Below are 20,581 nucleotides of genomic sequence, written 5' to 3'. Positions count from 1 at the left end.
GGCATGCATGGAGAGAAACACCCATACATATAAAATAAAAATACATAAATCTTTAACAAGAAGACATCAGAGAACTCTGCATGTGCTGTTCATGAATGTGTAGGTGCACATGTATGTGTACATGCCTGTGGACACCAGAGGACTATATCAGGTGATGTTTATTGAGACCAGGTTTCTAACTACCCGGAGCTCGCCACTTAAACTAGACCATTGAGCTCCAGGGATTTTCCTGTCTCAGCCTCCCCAGTGCTGCAAGGATTAAAAGTACACACCACCATGCCCTATGTTCGATCTTGTTTGTTTACATGAGTTCTGGGGATCGAACTCAGGCAATCACTTCACCAAATGAACCATCTCCCTAGCCTCTCTAACCCCAACTTTTCATTGTTAATCTTTGATTTTTTAAAAATATTTTTTCCTTCTAATTATGAAGTTATCACAAGAATATTGTGAAAATGGTATCTATGAAAAAACTATTAGGGCCTGGAGCGATGGCTCTGCATTTGAGAGCACATACCGCTCTTTCAAGGGACCTGGCTTTGCTTTCCAGCAACCACATCAGGTAGCTCACAACCTTTGATAACTACAGTTCCAGGGCACCCATATCTGATTCTCTCTGGCTCTGAGGGTACCTGCACACACTTACTTATGTGTATGCAAATAGATAAAATAATAAAAATAAATCTTTAAAACAAAATACTCAAATCCCTACCCAAACAGTTTATAGGTCTACCATGGGCAACAGCTACGGCTGTTTCTCTCTGCAGTGTGTCCATGATAACAGCCCAGGGTCACAGTGTGACGGGCCGGTTTAAGCATCCTCTTCTTCCTCTTCAACGTCATGGACTTACCCTCTGAAACTGTAAGCAAGCCCCCAATGAAATGATCTCTCTTCTTTTTCCTCTTTCTCTTATTTGCTTTATATTTTTTTTTTTTTTTTGTTTTTCAAGTCAGGGTTTCCCTGTGTAGCTCTGGCTGTCCTGGAACTCGATCTGTAGACAAGGGTGGCCTCGAACTCAGAAGTCCACCTGCCTCTGTCTTCTGAGTGCTGGGATTACAGGCGTGTGCCGCCATTGCCTGGCAAATGCTTTCCTTTCTAAGCTGTCTTGTTCATGGTGTCTCCTCACAGCACTGGGAAAAATAACTAAGACAGCTGGTCAATTTTTCTTTGGGGGATTTTTTTTTGTTATTTAAATCAATTATTTTATTTAAATTGAATTGTAGGGCTCGCTCACTACATACTACATAAATTACTGTTCGTTTGTAAGATTTGTGATGTATCAATTTCCAGTGTGGCAGAACATTTCCACATTTGGAGTGTGGGTTATATTTCTTTATGAGCTCAGATCAATTATCTGTTTTCTCTGCTGTTCCTCCCACAGCTTTCACTCTTAGAGAGCCCATCTCCATTTGGATAGATCACATTTATCTCCATGGCTATATGACTGTTTTCATATCTTTATTTTTAGGGGAGGTTTTGAGACAGGATCTCCTGTAGCCTAGGTCAACCTTGATCTCACTATGCAGCTGACAATAACCTCAAACTGATTACAGCTGTGTGATACTGGTGTATGCAGCGCAGGGAATGGAACCCAGGGTTCCACGTGTGTGGGGTCAGCACTCCGCTGACTGTGCCACCTCCCCAGCCATGGCTTCTTTTATAAAGAGCTAAGCCGTTTACACAACTAAGACAAATCCCTGCTCATTTCCTGATGTCTCCTTCACACTTGATCTTCCTTCAAACCCTTGTATTTCAGAGAAGGGAGAAGAAGGCAGTTAGCATGCATTAACAACGACTGCCACATGTTGCCTGCGGATCTACAGACCCTACACACCGGGGCTCATTGTTCTGCCCAGCACCCCCATTTCATTTCTCTCATTTTTATACACTAAGAAATGAAACCTGGGAGAAGCCAGGTGCCTGGCAATAACTTACCAGAATGAGAGTCTAGCCATTAGTGCAAAAGACATGTTTTTGTCGTTGTTGAGTTTGCCTAGGATGGTACAGTCTTGTGTGGCTAGTGCTAGCCTCAAATTCACTATGTAGCTGAGGTTGTGAACTCTTGATTCTCTGCCACTACTCCTAAATGCTGGTATTAAAGGCATGTGTTAACATGCCCAACTGTTTTAGAATGTTAAATGCCTCAAAAACAGAAAATCTGAGATTTCCACCTTTCCTTTCCTTTCCCTTTCCTCCCCTCCTCTCCCCTCCCCTCCCCTTCCCTTCTCCTTCCTTCCTTCCTTCCTTCCTTCCTTCCTTCCTTCCTTCCTTCCTTCCTTCCTTTTCTTCTCTTTATCATTACTTGGCCGCAGTGGCCCACAACAGTGAGGAATTGAAACTCTAGTTTCACCCCAGCCTCCCCCTCTCTCTTTTGAGATAGGGTCATGTTAAATAATCTAAACTGGCCTGAAACTCAATATATAAGCCATGCTCATGGCAATCCTGCCTCAGTGTCCTTAACTGCTAGGATTATAGGTATGTAGATCACACCCAGCTTCCTGCATCTCTCTCTCTCTCTCTCTCTCTCTCTCTCTCTCTCTCTCTCTCTCTCTCTCTCTCTCTCGTGTGTCTGTCTGTCTGTCTGTCTGTTGCTGGGGATTTAACCCAGGGAATCAAGCAGAGCATGATAAACCAGTGCCCTACCACTGAGCCATATCCTCTGCTTCCTGACTCTTGCTGTGTCCAGCTTCCTGCTCAGTGTCTCTACTTACATGGCCCAGAAGCCCTCAGTGTCCAAACATCTCAAAACCATCATCTCTTGGGCAGAGAAGACAGCCACAGACCCATCCCTGCCTGAGCCTTGGACCTCCAGGAATCACTGAGGGGAGGAAGGGAGGAAGGCTCTGCTGTCCCTCGAGTGTAGTCCACCTTACCTCCCCATAAGCAATAGTATTATTGTATCTTCTCATTTCCGGGTAGACGTGGTCCAAGTACCACTGGAAATTCTTACACTTTAAACTCTTCCTTAATGCTTTTCTTTCTGAGACGTCACCTATATCGATCCCTGGATTCTGCAAGCAGAGAGACAAAGGACATTAGTAGCATGGAACCCAAGCCAGGGGCTTGTGAGGACAGAGTTACTTTCAGAGAGAGAATCTAGGAGATTTGGAGTGGAACCTGTACTGGTTTTTGTTTTTTCTTTTTGGGGGAGTGTTATAGCTTCATTTCTATTGCTGTGATAAAACACCCTGACCAAAAGCAGCTTGGGCAAGGAAAGGGCTTATCTGGCTTACAACTCCAGACTACCATTCATTATTTGGGGGAAAGTCAAGGCAGGGACTCAGCAGTCAGTCACATCCACAGAGCAAAGAAAACAACGCACCCCTGCTGCCTCAGCTAGCTTTCTTCCCTCTTACACAGTCCACCGTCCAGTCCAGGAAATGACGCGACCCACTTCCAGGGTGGGTCTTCTACCTCCATTAAAAATCAAGACAGCCCCACCCCCCACAGACGTACCTGTAGGCAATCCCCCATTAAGACTCTCTTCCCAGACTGTCTCAAGTTGACATTAAAAACCAACCATTGCATATGGCCCTGTGTAGCTCAGGCTAGCCTGGAGCTTGCTATATAGCTAAAGATGACTTTGAACTCCCGATCCGCCTGTCTTCACCTCTGAAGTGCTGAGATTACAAGTGTGCACCACCACACCTGGTTTATGCTGCACGAAGGAAAGAACCCAGGGCTTTGTGTGTTCTAGCGCACACCCGACCGACTGAGCTACATCCCCTGCCCAGCGCCCAGTAGTGCTCAGAAGGCTGGCTTCAGCAGATGCACTGTGTCTCTTAAACCTAAGCTGGAGATTATATACCTGCCCCGTGGAGCACATGTAGGAAGATTGGACAGATGTCTCTAGACAGGGCTCTGTCTTTATCACCCCTGGGGTTAAGGACCCCAGGACACAAAGGATAGCAACAACCTACCCTCTGGGATTCTTCTATTTCACAGGCCCTCGGTGATTATCCAAGACAATTATTGCAGGAATTGTTTTTGGGTGACAAGAAAATAAATGTGTCTAGGCTCCTTCGTCTTTCCCTTGCGCGTGACGTCCCTCTTTGTGGGCACTCTGCAAAGCTCATTATATGCAGGGGAGAAAATAATTTTCCGTGTGATGATGTTCTGATGAATAATTCACTCTGCTTTTATTGAAATGAACCTGTAATGGGTTGCTGGATGATGACAGGAGAAATCAAGTATCTGAAATATGAGCCTCAGTCTCAGTCCCAAGACGACTGTGAGTCGAAGGACACTGGCCAGGCTGGGAAGGGAAGTCAGGTGGGATTTGGGAGCACTGAGAACAGCTAAGTAGTTACTCTGTCAAGATTTCCTCAGTCCTCAGAAAAGGATTTTAAGTAGGTGTGTATGCATGTAGATGTCTGTGTGTAGGGGTGTGTTTGTCTGTGAATGTATATAAATATGTGTGTATTTGTGTGTGTGTGTGTGTGTGTGTGTGTATATATGCTGGTGTGTTTCTATGTGTGTAAGTGTGTATTTATGTTGTTGTGTGTGTGCACATGTGTGTATGTGTGTGTGTCTGTGTATGTGGTTTGTGTGTCTGTACATCATATGCAGGGCCAACAGCAGAACACTGGTTGTCTTTCTCTATCATTCTCAACCTTATCTTTCTGTTCTTGTGTCGACACATAATCTCTCTGAAGCTGAAGCCCACTGGCCAAAATACTGCAGGATCTGCCTGTCTCCTCCCCTCAATGCTGGGGTTCCAGGCATGAGTGGCTATGGCTGGCTCTACATAGATGCTGGGGATGTGAACTTAGGTCCTCATTCTGCCATAGTAAAAGTGCTATTTTTAACCCATGGAGCAATCTCTAGAAAAATTCTTTAAATATCATACTTATGAATACTTCAAGGCAAGCCTGAAAACAATATGTAGTTCTTTGCTTGAATATACTTGCTATGCTTAATTTGTTAGTCTGATTGTTTGAGTCATAACCTCATACTATATAACCCATGCTACCCTTGACCTCATAACCCTCCCTGATTCATTTCCTCTAGTGTTGGCAATACAGGTTTGTGCCAACATACTTAGCTGAAAATGGCCCTTTTTCTTCTTCTCTCCTCCTCCTCCTCCTCCTCCTCCTCCTCCTCCTCCTCCTCCTCCTCCTCCTCCTTCTTTCCCTCCTTCTCCTCCTCTTTTTAAATACAGGATCTCAAGTGGTCTAAGCTAGTTTCAAACTGGCTGTGCGTCAAGGTCAATGAATGACCTTGAACTCCTGATCCTGGTACCTCCATTTCTCCAGTGTAGGGATTATACACTGAAATTAGTCATTTGTTAAAAGCATGGCAAGATAGCATTCATAATTATGGCCTAGTGATCTGGATACAGCCAACCAACTGTTCTTCCATGTTGTTTGACTTCACTTACCTATGATCAATCACAGTCCAAAGATTCTAAATGGAAAATTCCAGAAGCAAGCAATTTATAAATTTGAAGTAAATTTCATCAAAGGATTTTGTTCTGATCACGCTATTTTGTTATTAGACATTGCTGTTGGTCTCTTATTGTGCAAGTTTATAAATAAAACTTGGTCATAGTCTGTATGTGGGGAGGGCAGCACCTACAGTGTGCATGTGCTTCGTCTGTCCCAGTGCTTAGGCCGGGAGTGTGGCACAGCCCTGTCATCCCAGCATCGGGAAGCTGAGAGAAGAGCGTCACAATTTGAGACCAGCCTGGGCTGTTCAGTGAGATCTTGTGTCAAAGCCCAGCAAAGAGGTGGAGGGAGGGGAAGAAAATATGGAAAAGAGGAGAAAGGAAGGAAGGGAGGGGAAGGAAGAAGGGAGGAAAAGAAGGAAGAAGAGAATGCCTTAGGACCAGATATGGTTTTAGTTCAGTTCAGATTTAGGATTTAGTTCTAAACCATCCAGGGCTTGTTCCATAATGGGATTGCTTCAATGTTCCCCCAAAGAAGATTTAGAAAATTTTTCTGGATCACAGAATAATTTGTATAACTTTTATTGGCTGAACATCCTTCAAGTGAAAAACACAAATCCCAACTCTCCCAAGTCTGTTATTTTGAACACGGTGTTCATGAGGTATTCACCGGGGTGCTCAGTCCTGTGTATGAGTTCTAGTCTTTAAAACTTCCTTCCAAGCACCCCAGGGCCAAGCAGGGATTGTAGGACATGGCACTGGGCAAGAATGACTATCACTTGGCTCTTGTGACTCGAAGGTTACAAGCTAACATTGACTGTCAGGTTGACAGGATCTAGAACAGCACTTCTGGGCATGTCTATTAGGGAGTCTCTGGACAGGGTTCACTTGAGGAAGGAAGACCCACCCTGAACGTGGATAGCTTCATCCCATGGGCTAGGATTCCATAATGAATACCAAGGAGAAAGTGAGCTGAGTACTGGCATCCATCTCTCTCTGCTTCCTGACTGTGGATGCCACGTGACCAGCTGTCTCAGACTCCTGACACCATACCTTCCCCAACATGATGGACTAGACCCTTATATTCTTGAGCCACAGTGAACATTCTTAAGTAGATGTGGTGGTGCAACCTTTAATCCCAGCACCCAGGGGACAGAGGCAGGCATGTCTCTGTGAGTTTGAGGCCGACCTGATCTACAAAGTGAGTTCTAAGACATCTGGGGGCTATACAGAGAATCTTGTCTTGAAAAAACAGACAAAGCAATGACAAAATCTTTCCATAAGTTACTTCTGTTGGGTGTTTTATTCTAGAAAAGGAATAGTAACTTGTAAAACAGATAAAACTTATCATTCTAGATTTTTCTCTAGAAAACATAAATAACCTAACACTAGCTCACCAGGGGTATGAGTTCACTCCCTTGCCTGATAATTTGAGTAAATATTCTCATATTCCTTTTTAAGAAAATTTACTTCTAGTTAATGTGTATGTATGTATGTGAGATTGTGTACACGAGTGCAATGCCCCCAGTGTCCAGGAGAGGGCAACAGATCCCCTAGAGCTGGAGTTAGAGGTGATTAAGAGCTACTGAAATGGGCACTGGGAACTGGACTTTGTCTGGTCTTATGCAAGGGCTGCAGCGCTCTTAACCATTGAGCCATCTCTCCGACCCTGAGTTCACATTCTTGCTCCTGAGCTTTGTGTAAGACCTTAAACAAGTGCCACGTGCCTCCCAAACTACCAAGTCTCTTGTCTGTAAAATGGACAGAACAGCGCATTTACAGACTACTTAAGACGGCCTAAGTACTATTCTGTGCTCCATTTGTCTGCCACTGGGGCCCCGTAGGGTGAGTATGAACAACTGAACAATTAACGTTCTACAAATGTAGAAAGTCCAGGTGTATCTCTTCATTGTCGTGAGGTTAAATGAGCTGTTGTAAATGAGAAATTTATCATCTGGGATGAACTAAGGGCTCATCAAAGGTTACCCAACATTACATAAGAGGAATATGTGAAAGCTTGGGCTGGCAAGATGGTTCAGTGAGTAGAAGGGCTTACTGCCAAGCTTGATGACCCCTGGTCTACCTCAGGACGTGCCTGGTGGAAGGAGAGACCTCTCTTGCACAAGCTGTTCTCTGACCTCCATACAATGCCCACTGTCGCATCCTTTCCCCTATGTAAACTAAATAAATAAGGGTAAGTTAAACATCTGTAAAGGCACAACACGTTCAATGACGATGCAGGGCGAACAGTGTGAAAGGATGGAGTTCAACACCTGTAATGTGAGGTGGGATGGGGCTACAGTGTCATTTTAGCTACTTGGGAGGCTGAGGTGGGAAGGTCAAAAGTTCTCGATTAGCCTGGCCTGGTGAGGGAATTCAAGGCCACCTGAGCAATTTAGTGGGACCCTGTCTCAAAATGAAAAACAGTGGTTGGGAGGTATAGCTCAGAGGTAGAGCATCTCTCTAGAATTCCCCAGGACCAGGGGCAGAGGTCATGGCTCAGTGGTAGAGCCCCTCTATCGAATTCCCCAGGGAGGACCTGAGATGTAGGTCAGTGATAGAGCCCCTGCCTAGAATCCCCCAGTTAGGGGCTGGGGTGTGGCTCAGCGGTAGAGCCCCTGCCTAGAATCCCCCAGTGAGGGGCTGGGGTGTGGCTCAGTGGTAGAGCCCCTTCCTAGAATCCCCCAGTGAGGGGCTGGGATGTGGTTCAGTGGTAGAGCACCTGCCTAGAATGCCCCAGTGAGGGGCTGGGGTGTGGCTCAGTGGTAGAGCACCTGCCTAGAATGCCCCAGTGAGGGGCTGAAGGATGCTTTCCTAGCATACAGAAGCTCCGAGGTTCAACCATGGGTACTGGGGGGAGGAGACCTGTAACAATGATACAGTTTATACGGGTTTATCTTTCACTCAGACCTTGCACACATTCAACTGTACTCTGTTGCCGCCTATTGAAACGGGAAAGGAAGACCTGGCTTCATCCCATTTTACTGTTACTCTCTGAGAAGTGGTCAGCGAAGATTTCATCCATCAAGAGGCAGAGGTAGGATTCAGATGCAGGTGGGCACAGCCATGGGGTTCCTGCTGGGAGCCTGAAGTAGCCAGAGATTTTCCTGGAGCCACAGGCAGAACGTATGAGAGAGGTAAGGTTAGAAACAGGAGTCACAGCTTTCAGTAAGGGCTTGTCCCTGGCAGATTTGGATTAACACAGCAACAAGACCTGCCCGTCTTTGTAAGTGGATTGATGCCTTCCTATTGCTACCCTGGTGCTAAGAGGATCTAACACGCAGGCATCTGTTAGCCTTGGCAATGGAAGAACTGCTGGCTTGTTTCAGGGGATTTGTGGTCTGCCTGAATGCCAAGCTTATTGTGCTAGGTTGACAGGGAAAGGCACCTGCTCCTACCTCCAGAGGCAGATTCCACGCTATGTACACATGAGACTTGTAATCGTCCATCCAGACCTCGGCTACCCGGAGCGCGTTCCTCTTGGTGTAGAAGCCGATGTTGCTGTTATAGGGTTTCTTCTTCCGCTCGATGTGAGCCACCCGCGAGCACGGAAGGACCTCCATGCTGCCGCCACAGAGCCACACCTGGAGGCACAGAGACTTGATCAGTGCAGCAGAGGATATCCCAGAGTGATTGAACACATTTTGCATAGGTCCTAGTTTCCTCCCGATTGCTGTGATAAAACATTCTGACCAAGCGACTGAAGGAGTAAAGGGTGCATCTGGCTTACACTTCCAGGTCACAGCCTATCACTGAGAGAAGTCAGGACAGGAACTTTAGCAAGAACTTGAAAGCGGGGCTGGAGAGATGGCTCAGTGGTTAAGAGCACTGACTGTTTTTCTAGACGACCCAGGTTCAATTCCCAGCACCCACATGGCATCTCACAACTGTCTGAAGATCCAGTTGCAGGGGATCTGACACCTTCACATAATGCACATAAAATAAAGTTATAAAAACCATAAAAATATTTTCAAAAAAAGAACTTGAAGGTAGGAAACACGGAATACTGCTTACTGGTGCACTCATAGGGTCAAGCTTAGATAGCTTTCTTATATAACCCAGGACCACCAGCCTAAGGAATGGTGCCACCCACAGTGGACTGGACCCTCCTACATTAACAATCCCCCCTCCGCAGACAGACCCATAGGCCAGTCTCATCTAGACAATTACTCTAAGCTGCAGCAAGTTGACAGTCAAAGTTCACTATGCATTTAATATGACAGTCAGTTTGAATGGATCTAGAGTCATCTAGAAGACAAACCCGCAGGCATCTCTATAAGGGAGTTTCTAGACTGGGTTAACAGAGGAAGAGAGGCTTAACCTTGAACTTGGGTGACACCATTGCATGGGCTGGGGTCCTGGGCTGGATAAAAAGAAGAAAGTGGCCAAGCACCAGCATCCGTCTCTACTTCCTTACTGAGGAAGCAACATGACCAGCTGCCTCATGTTCCTGCCACCACGCCTTCCCACCACGATGGACTGAATCCCTGACCTGTGAGTCACAATAGACCCTGCCTTAAAGTTGATTCTTGTTAGGTACTCGGTCACAGCGATGAAAAAGTAACCACTACATTTCAATATGTCTGGCTTGTCCAATTTCTCCTTTGGCTACTTTGTCGTTGTTAGTATTAGCTCAGGCCTTTGGGAGAACTTGACTGTGGCTCTTCTGATGTCATCTCTCTCATTCCGCCTCTTTTATCTTTGTGGTGTGTGTGTGTGTGTGTGTGTGTTTCTCTTCTAGCTTCTGTGGCCCACACATGAACATAAACACAAGCACACACACAAAATTAAACTTATAAAGAATATCACACTCAGTTCTTAAGGAATGGTGAGTGTTAGGTGGGTGGGGAGGTTCATTCATTTTCTGGAATTAGGTAATAGTGAAGGACTTCAGGTTGTGATGTGCACCTCATCTCTTGGAGGTGTGAGGGATGGAACCTGGGGCCCTGTGTAGGCTAGGTGAGTGTTCACTCAGTGCTAACTGAGCCCCGTGCCCAGCCTGTGTGACATTGTTGGTGTTTGTGAGGCACACAGGATGTCACTGACTTTACAACAGTCTACTGAGACTTTGGGAACAGTGTGGGGCTCACCCCACCTTCTTCAGGATCCCCATTCACACATTAGCCCTAAAGATGGTCTCTGAGGTTGTTGACACACACAGGGCTTTTTCCTCCTTCCCTTAAGGGTGTGCACTTCTGCAGTCTGAGGACTGTCTCTCCCAAATGTCGTCTGTGTCCATGATAAGGTCACTCTGAAATCCATCTAAATTCAACGCTACGTGATGGAGGTGGTTCTTGTATTTTATCTGTTGCTTTCATTGGTTAACTAATAAAGAAAACTGCCTTGGCCCATTTATAGGCCAGCCCTTAGGTGGGTGGAGTAAACAGACAGAATGCTGGGAGAAAGAAGCCGAGTCAGTGAGTCGCCATGATTCTCCCACTCCAGACAGACACAGGTTAAGATCTTTCCTGGTAAGCCAGCTCGTGGTACTACTCAGAATATTAGAAATGGGCTAGATCAATATGTAAGAGCTAGCCAATAAGAGGCCGAAACTAATGGGCCAGGCAATGATTAAAAGAATACAGTTTCCGTGTAATTATTTCGGGGCATAAGCTAGCCATGCGGGCGGCCGGGTGCCGGGGACGCAGCCCGCCGCTCTTATTACAACAGCTACGGATCAAAGCAACAGTGAGCGGGGCCTAGAAGCACACTTTAGTCTTCCTAGATACTTGGGAGATGGAGGCAGAGGGGTCACAGCAAGTTCCAAGTACTGTTTGGGCAACTTAGTGAGACTTCCTCAAAATAAAAAGTAGGAGGGCTGGGATGTATTTCGGTGGTAGAACACCCGCCTACAATCCCCTCAGTGCTGGGGTGGGGCTTGGTAAAGCCGCTGAATCGTCTGCACCAGGTCCTGGGTTATGGACAAAACAACCACACACTAATAACAACAACAATAGAAAGTAACATCAATGGATCTCGCAATGCAAAACTCATCAACAGATAATCCCATTGGGTCATCTAAGTATAGGTAAACTTTAGCCTTCTATGTTTTGATAAAATATGACTAAAAAATAACTAGGTATCTGGCTAAGAAAATAGTTTGTTTTGTTCATCCCTTTCTTCTCTGGTACTTCTTGGGAACACTTGCCCATCCCAGTCCCTGCCACTGGTAATGACCCCCAGTATTTTATGTCTCCCCTGGACCCGTTTAAACGCATCTTCTCTTCCACACCTGGATGGATGCGCCGTAACGTTCCTCCTACGTTCCTTTTTACAAAAATTCAATTTCAATCCAGGGCTTTATTTATTACAGTTTCTCAGAAACAGGATTTACAAATGCAAATCTTGAGACATATCTCAATTTAAGTACCGCAGCGGCGAGAACCCCTAAACATCTAGATTCTACTGCCGGTTGGGTCGATGCAAGTCATTTCTCTTCACACAGGCTGAGGAATTAAAATGAACCTTGGTAAGTGACACGAGATTCCGAGGAGGAAAGAAAGGCATTATTGAAAGCAGTCAGATTCATTGAGCAGAGACCAAGGGCTGAAAGGGTTTCTTTTTCTTTTCTTTTCTTTTTTTTTAAATTATTGTTGCTTTTGTATTTAAAAGACTAGCTATATGAGAGAGAGGAGAATCATACTGGCCTGAACTTATTATCAGTTAAAAAATCATCATGGATTTACCACCCAGTGGAATAGCATGCTATTGTCGTACATGATCAGGCTCCTGTGTTAGATAAAAAAAATCCCATGTAATCTTTATGCATGTTTAAGTCCTATTTGCTCTGTCTTCCTCTTTCCTCAAATCCCTTCATTTTTGTTCCATTCCCTCCTTCTCTCCCTCCTAAAATCCTGTTCCTGCTTCAGATCCCTTCCTCTCTTTGTGCTGTGGTGGAGATCGGGGACAATAGCATCAAGATTATTAACATACGAAGGATTGAAGAGATGGCCGAGTCGCTGACGGCATTTGCGTACAGGAGTTCCCTTCCCTGCAACCCACAGGCCGAGGGAGAAAATTGACTTCACAAGTTGTCCACTGACCTCCGCACACACTGTGGGACTTGTGCACACATGCAGAGTAAATAAAATATAATAAAACTTTAAGATCAGCCCATGAAAGAAGCAGTTGGCAGAGACTGGAATCTCTTCCCCACCAGGGCTATGCGGATCAGAGTGTTTGAGAAAAGCCCATGGGAGAGGCGTCTTTGAAGGAAATGAATCTTGAGTCTTCTGGACCAGCATGTTTAAGTGGACACCCTCTGCCCACCCTGCTAGACCACTCTCAGCTTTGGGAGTACCATTCACTTTAAAAATTATTTTTTGCGTGTGTGTGTGTCTATGTGCATGCGTGTGTCTTTACAAATGTCCCACAGTGCAGGTGGAGGTCAGAGGATGACTCGTGGGTGTTGATTTTCTCCTTCGACCATCTGAGTTCCGGAGACTGTTCTCAGGACATTAGGCTTGTTAGCAAGTGTCCTTACAATCAGATGTATCTCACTGGCCTGGATCCCTTTTCTTAATAAACCGTCTCTATTCCTACTTTTTTTTTTTTTTTTTTTTGGCTTTTCAAGACAGGGTTTCTCTGTGGCTTTGGAGCCTGTCCTGGAACTAGCTCTTGTAGACCAGGCTGCTCTCGAACTCACAAAGATCCGCCTGCCTCTGCCTCCCAAGTGCTGGGATTAAAGGCGTGCACCACCACCACCCGGCATCTATTCCTACTTTTAACTGTGTATCTAGTACATTTCTTTCATTCTGGACACAAAAACCTAAAAACATCATTGGATATTCCTCAGAACTCGAATCCACACTGTGATGCTTCTTAATAATTGCCATCTTTATGGGATCCAGAATCTCGTGAGAGATAAGCCTCCTGGCATGCCTGAAGCATCGTTTAGCTCAGTGGTTCTCAACCTGTGGGTTGTGACTCATTTGGGGGTTGAATGACCCTTTCAGAGGGGCCGCATATCAGATACCCTGTATATCAGATATTTACTTTATGCTTCATAACAATAGCAAAATTGCAGTTATGAAGCAGCAATGAAAATAATTTTATGGTGTGTGTGGTATGTGTGGGGGTCAGCGCAGCATGCGTTAAGGGGTTGCAGCATTAGGAAGTTTGAGAACCAGTGCTCTAGATTAAGGTTAGCTCTGAGATTGTCTGTGAGGGATGGTCCTGATTGGCTCAGCTGATGTGTGGAAGATGCATCTTGACCATGGGCCAGGGAACAATGACAAAGAGAGAGTGAGCTGAACACTTTCTTCTTCCTGACTTTACCTGCCACGTGCCTTGTGGCTTTGACTTCGCCACCATGGTGGAATGCTTCTCTAAACGTAAGTCAAAATACTTCCCTAGATCGCTTTTATTATGATATTTTGAAAAATAAACTTTAATATTCGTGTGTGTCTGTGTGCTTGGGCAGAGGCGAGCGGATGGTATCAGATGCCTGGATCTAGAGTTACAGTTGGTCGTGAGCCACCTAACATGGGTTCCGGGATCCAAACTCAGGTCCTCCGAAAGAGAAGTATATGCTCTCAGCCGCTGAGCCATCGCTCCAGCCCTTAACTAGGTATTTTTATCACAGCCGCACAAGAGTAACTAGGGTGTCCATCCAAACAGACCCTCCTCCCTTCCCCTACAGCAACATGAAGCATTTTATTGCTCTTTGTGTTCCCAGAACCTGATGGTAAACTTACAACAATTTGCCTTCAGTCATTGAACCCAACACCATATACACGTTTATGAGGGCCAGCATTCTGAGTGAAATGCTGCCAGGGCTAGGAAGGTAAGAGAACAGGGAGCCCACTGACAGAGCCCATAACCTTCACTGGTTCCTCAGTGCCGAACACTACAGCAAATGTCGGGAAAGAGCTGCAAGCTGCCTTAACACCTTCACATGGAAGTCTCCAGAAGGCAGGTGGGTGATGACATTATATTCACTTTCCTATCTATGCATATTATCCTCCCTTCTACCGCCATTTAGCGTGCGTTTGCTGAGGATTAGAAAGCAGCTGTTAGAGTGTAATTACAGATAATCTATGCTCAGCCACAGGAGAGTAAATTATAGTTAATTCTATCCTCAACGCCAAAGGCCACAGCTTTGAGAGTGTATGCTGGGACTTGGAAGTTGGTATTTACAGTTTTTAAAAAACTGGTTTTGTGTGTGTGTGTGTGTTTGTGTGTGTGTGTGTTTGATATCCACAGAGGTCAGTTGGGATAGACAGGGCTCTTGGACCTGAAGTTATATTGAGCAATTGTGAGCTGTCCCACACGGAAATTAGGAACAGAACTCGGGTCCTCTATAAGAGCATTTACAATCTTAATTACTGAGCCATTTCTCAGGTCCCAGTTTCCATAGTGATTTTAGACAGTGTGCAATGCTTAATCACCACTGCCAACTTGGACAGTTGGAAACACACTTCTGAGTGTGTCTGCAGGCACGTTTCCAGAGAGCCTTCACAGAGGAGGGAAGGTCTGCCCTGAATCAGGGTGACATTCTCCTATCTAGGCTGGGGTCGTGGACTGACTAAAAAGAAGAAAGTGAGCTGAGCACCAGCAACCGTCTCTCTCTGCCTCCTGACTGTGGATGACGTGTGACCAGCTGCCTCACGCTCCTGCCGCCATGTCTACAGTGGACTATGTCCTCTCAAACCAAAGGCCACAGCTGAAGCAAAGACCAGTACAGGTTCCCACAGGCCTGAATTCTTGGAATTGTTCTACCTCAGTCACTGTGGTTCTAGTGGCTGTACGCCCCCTGCTGGTGAGTTCCATTAGTTGATATCAGAATGTCTGTGGGACTTTTACTAACACACCCCTCAACAGGGTGCCTCCCCCCACCCTGACACGATGGTAGCTCGCAGTCCCTTTATTTAGTAGAAACTTCACTCTGGGTCTCCATTCTAGCTGTATTTCTGTTGCTATGAGGAAACGCTCTGCCAAAAAGCAGAGCAGGGAGAAAGGGTTTATTTCCACTTACAGTCCCCCAAGGTACAATCCGCCGCTTCCTGGAGGTCAAGGGAGGAACTCAAGCAGCTCATCACATCCGCAGCCAAGAGCAAAGAGAGAAACGAACACACGCTCGCTCCAGATCAGCTTGATTTCGTAACTCCTGTGGTCCATGGCCTCCAAAGTGTGCAGTGGGGGCTAAAGAATTAACCCCTCGGAGGCTGGTGCCCACCCATAATGGGCTGCGTCCCCCTATGTTAACTAACAAGTCAAGTCTCCCATACACACGTCCACATTCCAATCTAGAAAACCTCCCTAGGTGATTCTGATTGTGTCAAGTCGACAGCTAAAACTAGCCAGCATAGGCCTCAGTGATGCCATTTCCGTCTCTGGGCCAGTCTAGCAACAGATGACAAGCTGCATAAGAAGGATCAGACGCCTTCTGCTAGTGACAGGCAGGGTCTGCTTCCGGCTAGTAACAGCAACCAAAGTGTGGGCGTCACAGTCTCCTGGGCACCCCATATTCAGCCTCCCTTTTAGCTGGCTTGGCCATAGGCTCTTCTTTTTCACCATTCACTTTCTGTGGCTTCGAAGACAGTGCCCTTCTCCATCCCGTTCCCCACCACATGGTCAAACTCGGAAGCTACCCACTGAAGGGAGGGGAGCCATAGTGTGGAAGGAGTTGAGATCTTCTAATGATCACATGTTAGGTTCCCTGCCAACACCTACCGTGAATTTGCTTTCTGGGCCTGTGTGGTGTATGTATGTATGTATGGCTTTAAGTGTGAATATGTGTGCATGTGCATGTATATATGTGTATGTTTGTGTGTGCATGGGGAGGCCAGAGGTCTAATCGGGTGTCTCTCTTGATTATACTCCACTTTTTTTTTGAGACAGGGTTCCCATTGAACCCTCAATTCATTTATTTAGCTATATTGGTCGGACAATGAGTTCTAAAGATCTGTCTGCCTAGTTATCTCCCCCACCTGAGCATCCTGTCTCTGAGATTTCCAACCACATACTGCCTGCTAATATTTATTTATTATATATACAACATTCTGTCTACATGTATGCCTGCAGGCCAGAAGAGGGCACCAGACCCCATTACAGATGGTTGTGAACCACCATGTGGTTGCTGGGAATTGAACTCAGGACCTTAGGAAGAGCAGGCAATGCTCTTAACCTCTGAGCCATCTCTCCAGCCCCCATGCTCATATTTTTTGAATGTGTGCTAGGGACCCAGACTCAGGACCTCTTAATTACAAGGCAAGTAATGGACTCACTGAGCCATATTTCCCTCCCCTCCATGAATTTAAGTGCTGGGGAACCAAAGACAGAGCCTTGCCTATAAATGTTGGGCAATCACTTCTCCATTGAACTACAGGCTCAGCTTCACCATGGATTCTTAATCTGTTATTTATTTATTTGGAGGAGGAATGTGCCCATGTGGAGGTCACAGAACAATGTATGGGAGTCGGTTCTCTCTTCCCAACATGTGGGTCCCAGGGACTGAACTCAGATCGTCAGCCTTGGCAGCAAGCACCTTTACCTCCTGAGTCATTTTTTCCAACCCAGATTTTTTCCACATAAAACAATGGAGATTTGGAATTCAGCACGTTCCAGGGACCTGAGTGGTTTGCCCCAGGCACTATGCAGTCCTTACTCTGAACTGCAAGCCATTGAAATTTGAGAAGCCCCGGCTTTTGAAGGATTTAGTATCCAGAGGCGAACAGCCTCACTGAACTTTGAGTCATTTCATTTGGTTTTCTCCTGGAAAACAATCCGTTCCCCACTGTCCATGGAAGTGGGATCCTGCCCTGGGATGCCGCAAACTTCCTTGACCTCTCCGGTTCCATTCAGTTCTCGGCCCGCTTGGGGACCAGTTTCACACTGAGAAATCTGTTGGAACAGGCAGCCTGTGGCAAGGCTGATGAAGGCGACGCAGTCTTTTAAATGTTTAAACAGTCCTTTCTGTTGCTGTCTTGTTTTGGCTCGCCTAACACTGTGTCCTGTGTATCTCCTAGGACCCGGGGTCCGAAATGTCATCTCTTGCCTACTGATAGCCGCTGCTGCTGCTGCCGCCACCAAGGGCTGACAGTCTGGCTCCCACAGTGTCTGAGAGGTGGACGGCACAGGTGTACCATCCATTCATAGACAGTTCCTTGACAATGAAAGCCAGCATGATCAAAACGGCAAACTTTGCTCCTAGGCGCAAAGCGGACCAGGGAGGATGCTGCATTAGTTTCTTTGGTGTAAGACTTTTTATTTTTCCTTGTGTAAAAAGGCTGAATACACTTGCTTGAACTTAGGGAGTATTTTTTGTATTCAGATTTTTAAAAATTACATTTATTTGTGTGCAGGCGTGTGAATATATGTGTATATTTGCACCACAGTACTCACAGGGAGGTCAGAAGACAACTTTCAAGAGTTGACCCTCTCCTTTGAATCCTTGGGATCAAATTCAAGTCCTCAGGCTTGGTGGCCAATGTCTTTACTTGCTGAGCTATCAAGCCAGACTCTAAAATTTTGTTACATTCTGTAATGCAGACTGGTCTCCAACTCACAGCAATCCTCCTGCCCCAACCTCTGAGTACTGAGACAGCAGGCCTGTTCCACCATGCTCAGCTCTGTTTACAAACCTTTAAGTTCAGATCTCAGGAGATTTTTTTTCTGTCCTCACAAACATGATTTTTGTTATTGTTTTACAAGAGGTGGGAACAAGCCAAAGAGGCCCCTGGCCTTCATCCAGCTGTGAAGTCTGCAGACGTTTTGATCTTTTTCTATCCTTTTTAAAAATTAATTTATTTAAAAAACTATCTTTTCTCATTTTACATACCAATCCCAGTTCCCATTCCCTCCCCTCCTCCTGCTCCCTCCACCTTCCTCCCCTCCCCTCCCCACTCCTCACCTCCATCCACTCCTCAGAGAGGGTAAGGCTTCCCATGGGAAGGCAATAAAGTCTAGCTCATTGCTTTGAGGCAGGACCAAGGCCCTCCCCACTATATCTAGGCTGAGTCTTTTCTATTCTTTACAGAGGGATTGTGATAAAGAATTGGCTTAATAACTTACGAACCGGGCTGGAGAGATGGTTCCATGCTTAAGGAGTCAAGAGTATGTGCTGCTCTTGCCGGGGACTTGAGTTCTGTTCCCAGCACCCCCATCAGGCAACTCACAAAATGCCGGGCATTTGACATCCTCTACTGGCAGGTACTGTACTCATGTGCACACGGACACACACACATAATTTAAAGATGAACTAATAATTAAAATACAAATTTGCATTGATGAATAACCAGCAGAATCCAAATTCTCAACAATTCTGCCAGGAAGCACAAATCACGGTTTATTTCTGGCAGCTACTTCACCCTCCCCATCCTGCCTTTGTTTTCATATGTACCCTAATTTCCTAAAAAGTGTAGTTTCTCTGTTGTAAAGCATGATTACCCTGACTCAGAGAAAATGGAGCCAGTGGTGCGGTGCCTGCGCGGACGGGGCTGCAGCCTTCCCACAGCCAACGTCCATTCCTCATCCTGTCAGATCTTGTCTCCTCTGATGAGACGCCAAGAAAAAATTATTCCAGTGGGCGGACCCATAACGGAAATCTCCATGCAACAAGGAGGACTGATCCTTCAGGGCCGCCAGAGGGTTGGCTACTTTTATCTAGCATTTTGATCCGTCCTGGGGTTAATAGGATTCCGTGCACGTGACAAGGATTTGATAACTTAATGCATGTCTTGCAGGCTGTTTTCAGCTATACGCCATGGTCACCAGGACCATGTGTGGCTGAGGGGACAGAGCGCCCGGCTTCACCCATCAGAGATGAACTGTGTCCGTACCCCCACCGAGTTGCCCTTTTGAACTTGCTCAGCGTGGGAGCCTCTGGAAGCAAAGTTGAGACACCAGTCCAAGAAGATTGGCATCTGTTTTTTTTCTGGGACACGAGCAGGCACTGCAGAGGCATTCTGGGAGAAGATGGAGCCTTGCTAAATGGTGGGCTTGCTTTCTGCAGTGGACAGGGGAGAGGAGAGCAAGCCTCAGTGGGAGGGGCTCTCGGGAGCCTCATCTCAGTGTCAGCTGACTCGCTGACTCATGGTGTTCCCACAGTGACTACAAATTCACATCCCCATTGCAGTGTGCTGGACGTCCCTTAGCTTGCAGATCGATGAGAAAGCTCAGCAATCCTTGCTGTAAAGTCCAATGGCCTGAAGTGCGCCATCCCTGGGACCCATCCGACAGAAGAGTGAACTGAATCCTGAAAACTGTCCTCTGACTTGAACATGTATACCACAGCACACACACGTGCACACGCATGCACACACTGAAAGCAAAAATTTAAAAAAAAAACAAAAACTTTTTTCTCCACATCTCTCCATCTTTACTAGTAGTACTCGTTGTCTTTGGACTTAAATTAATTAATAATTTTGTATGGGGGCATGTAGTGGTGTATGTCATGGTGTCTGTGTACACGTGTACACATGTGTGTTGGCCGGAAGACATCCTCAGGGGTCATTCCTCAGGTGTCTTCCAGTTTTCTTTCGAGAGAGGTCTCTCACTGTCCTGGACCCGGCCATGTATGTAGGTTACACTAGCTGGCCGGCAGGCTTCCGGGGATCTGCTTGTCTCTGCTTCCCATCTCACCATCGCTGGGATGACAAGCACGCCCTTGTTTTTACAAGAGGTCTGGGGCTTGAACCCAGGGCTTCACCCTTGCACGATCAGAGCTTTACCAACTAAGCTCACTGACTCAGCCTTCCTTTTAATCATCAGCGTATATTAACTGGACAGAGTAAGGTATTCCATTGTGATACTCCCATATAGACACACAGTGTACTTGAATGCTACGCACCCTCTATGGTCTTTTGTAATCTCCCCCCCCCCCCACTCCTTTTCCTATTCTCTCTCTCCTTCTGTTCTAGTTAATGTTAACTGTCAATCTGAGACGGCCAGAAAACTATGAGATTGGCCTATGGACATTTCTTTGATTATTAAATGATGTAGGAGGGTTCAGCCCGCTGTGGGTGGCACCATTTCCCGCTAGGGGTGGTACCACAGCCCTCTGGGGGTGGCACCATAGCCCGCTGTGGGTGGCACCATAGCCCGCTAGGGGTGGCACCATAGCCCTCTAGGGGTGGTACCATAGCCCTCTGGGGGTGGCACCATAGCCCTCTGGGGGTGGCACCATAGCCCTCTGGGGGTGGCACCATAGCCCTCTGGGGGTGGCACCATAGCCCTCTGGGGATGGCACCATT

The 20,581-nt window shown here is 46.4% G+C and overlaps 1 protein-coding gene across 1 annotated transcript in view; it reads right to left on the bottom strand.

The window, feature by feature from the left end:
* Positions 1–20,581, bottom strand: part of Galnt17 (polypeptide N-acetylgalactosaminyltransferase 17) — a 439,204-nt gene that overhangs the window by 20,708 nt on the left and 397,915 nt on the right. Inside the window, exons 7-8 of the mRNA XM_057764269.1 lie at positions 8,786–8,971; positions 2,875–3,012 (exon numbers count right to left, since the gene is read on the bottom strand). Coding sequence (XP_057620252.1) covers positions 2,875–3,012; positions 8,786–8,971 — 324 coding nt within the window. The remainder of the gene's footprint in view (positions 1–2,874; positions 3,013–8,785; positions 8,972–20,581) is intronic.

Source organism: Chionomys nivalis, chromosome 3 (assembly GCF_950005125.1).
Source record: "Chionomys nivalis chromosome 3, mChiNiv1.1, whole genome shotgun sequence".
In the NCBI taxonomy this organism is placed as follows: domain Eukaryota; kingdom Metazoa; phylum Chordata; class Mammalia; order Rodentia; family Cricetidae; genus Chionomys; species Chionomys nivalis.
This window is presented reverse-complemented; position numbering and strand designations above follow the sequence as displayed.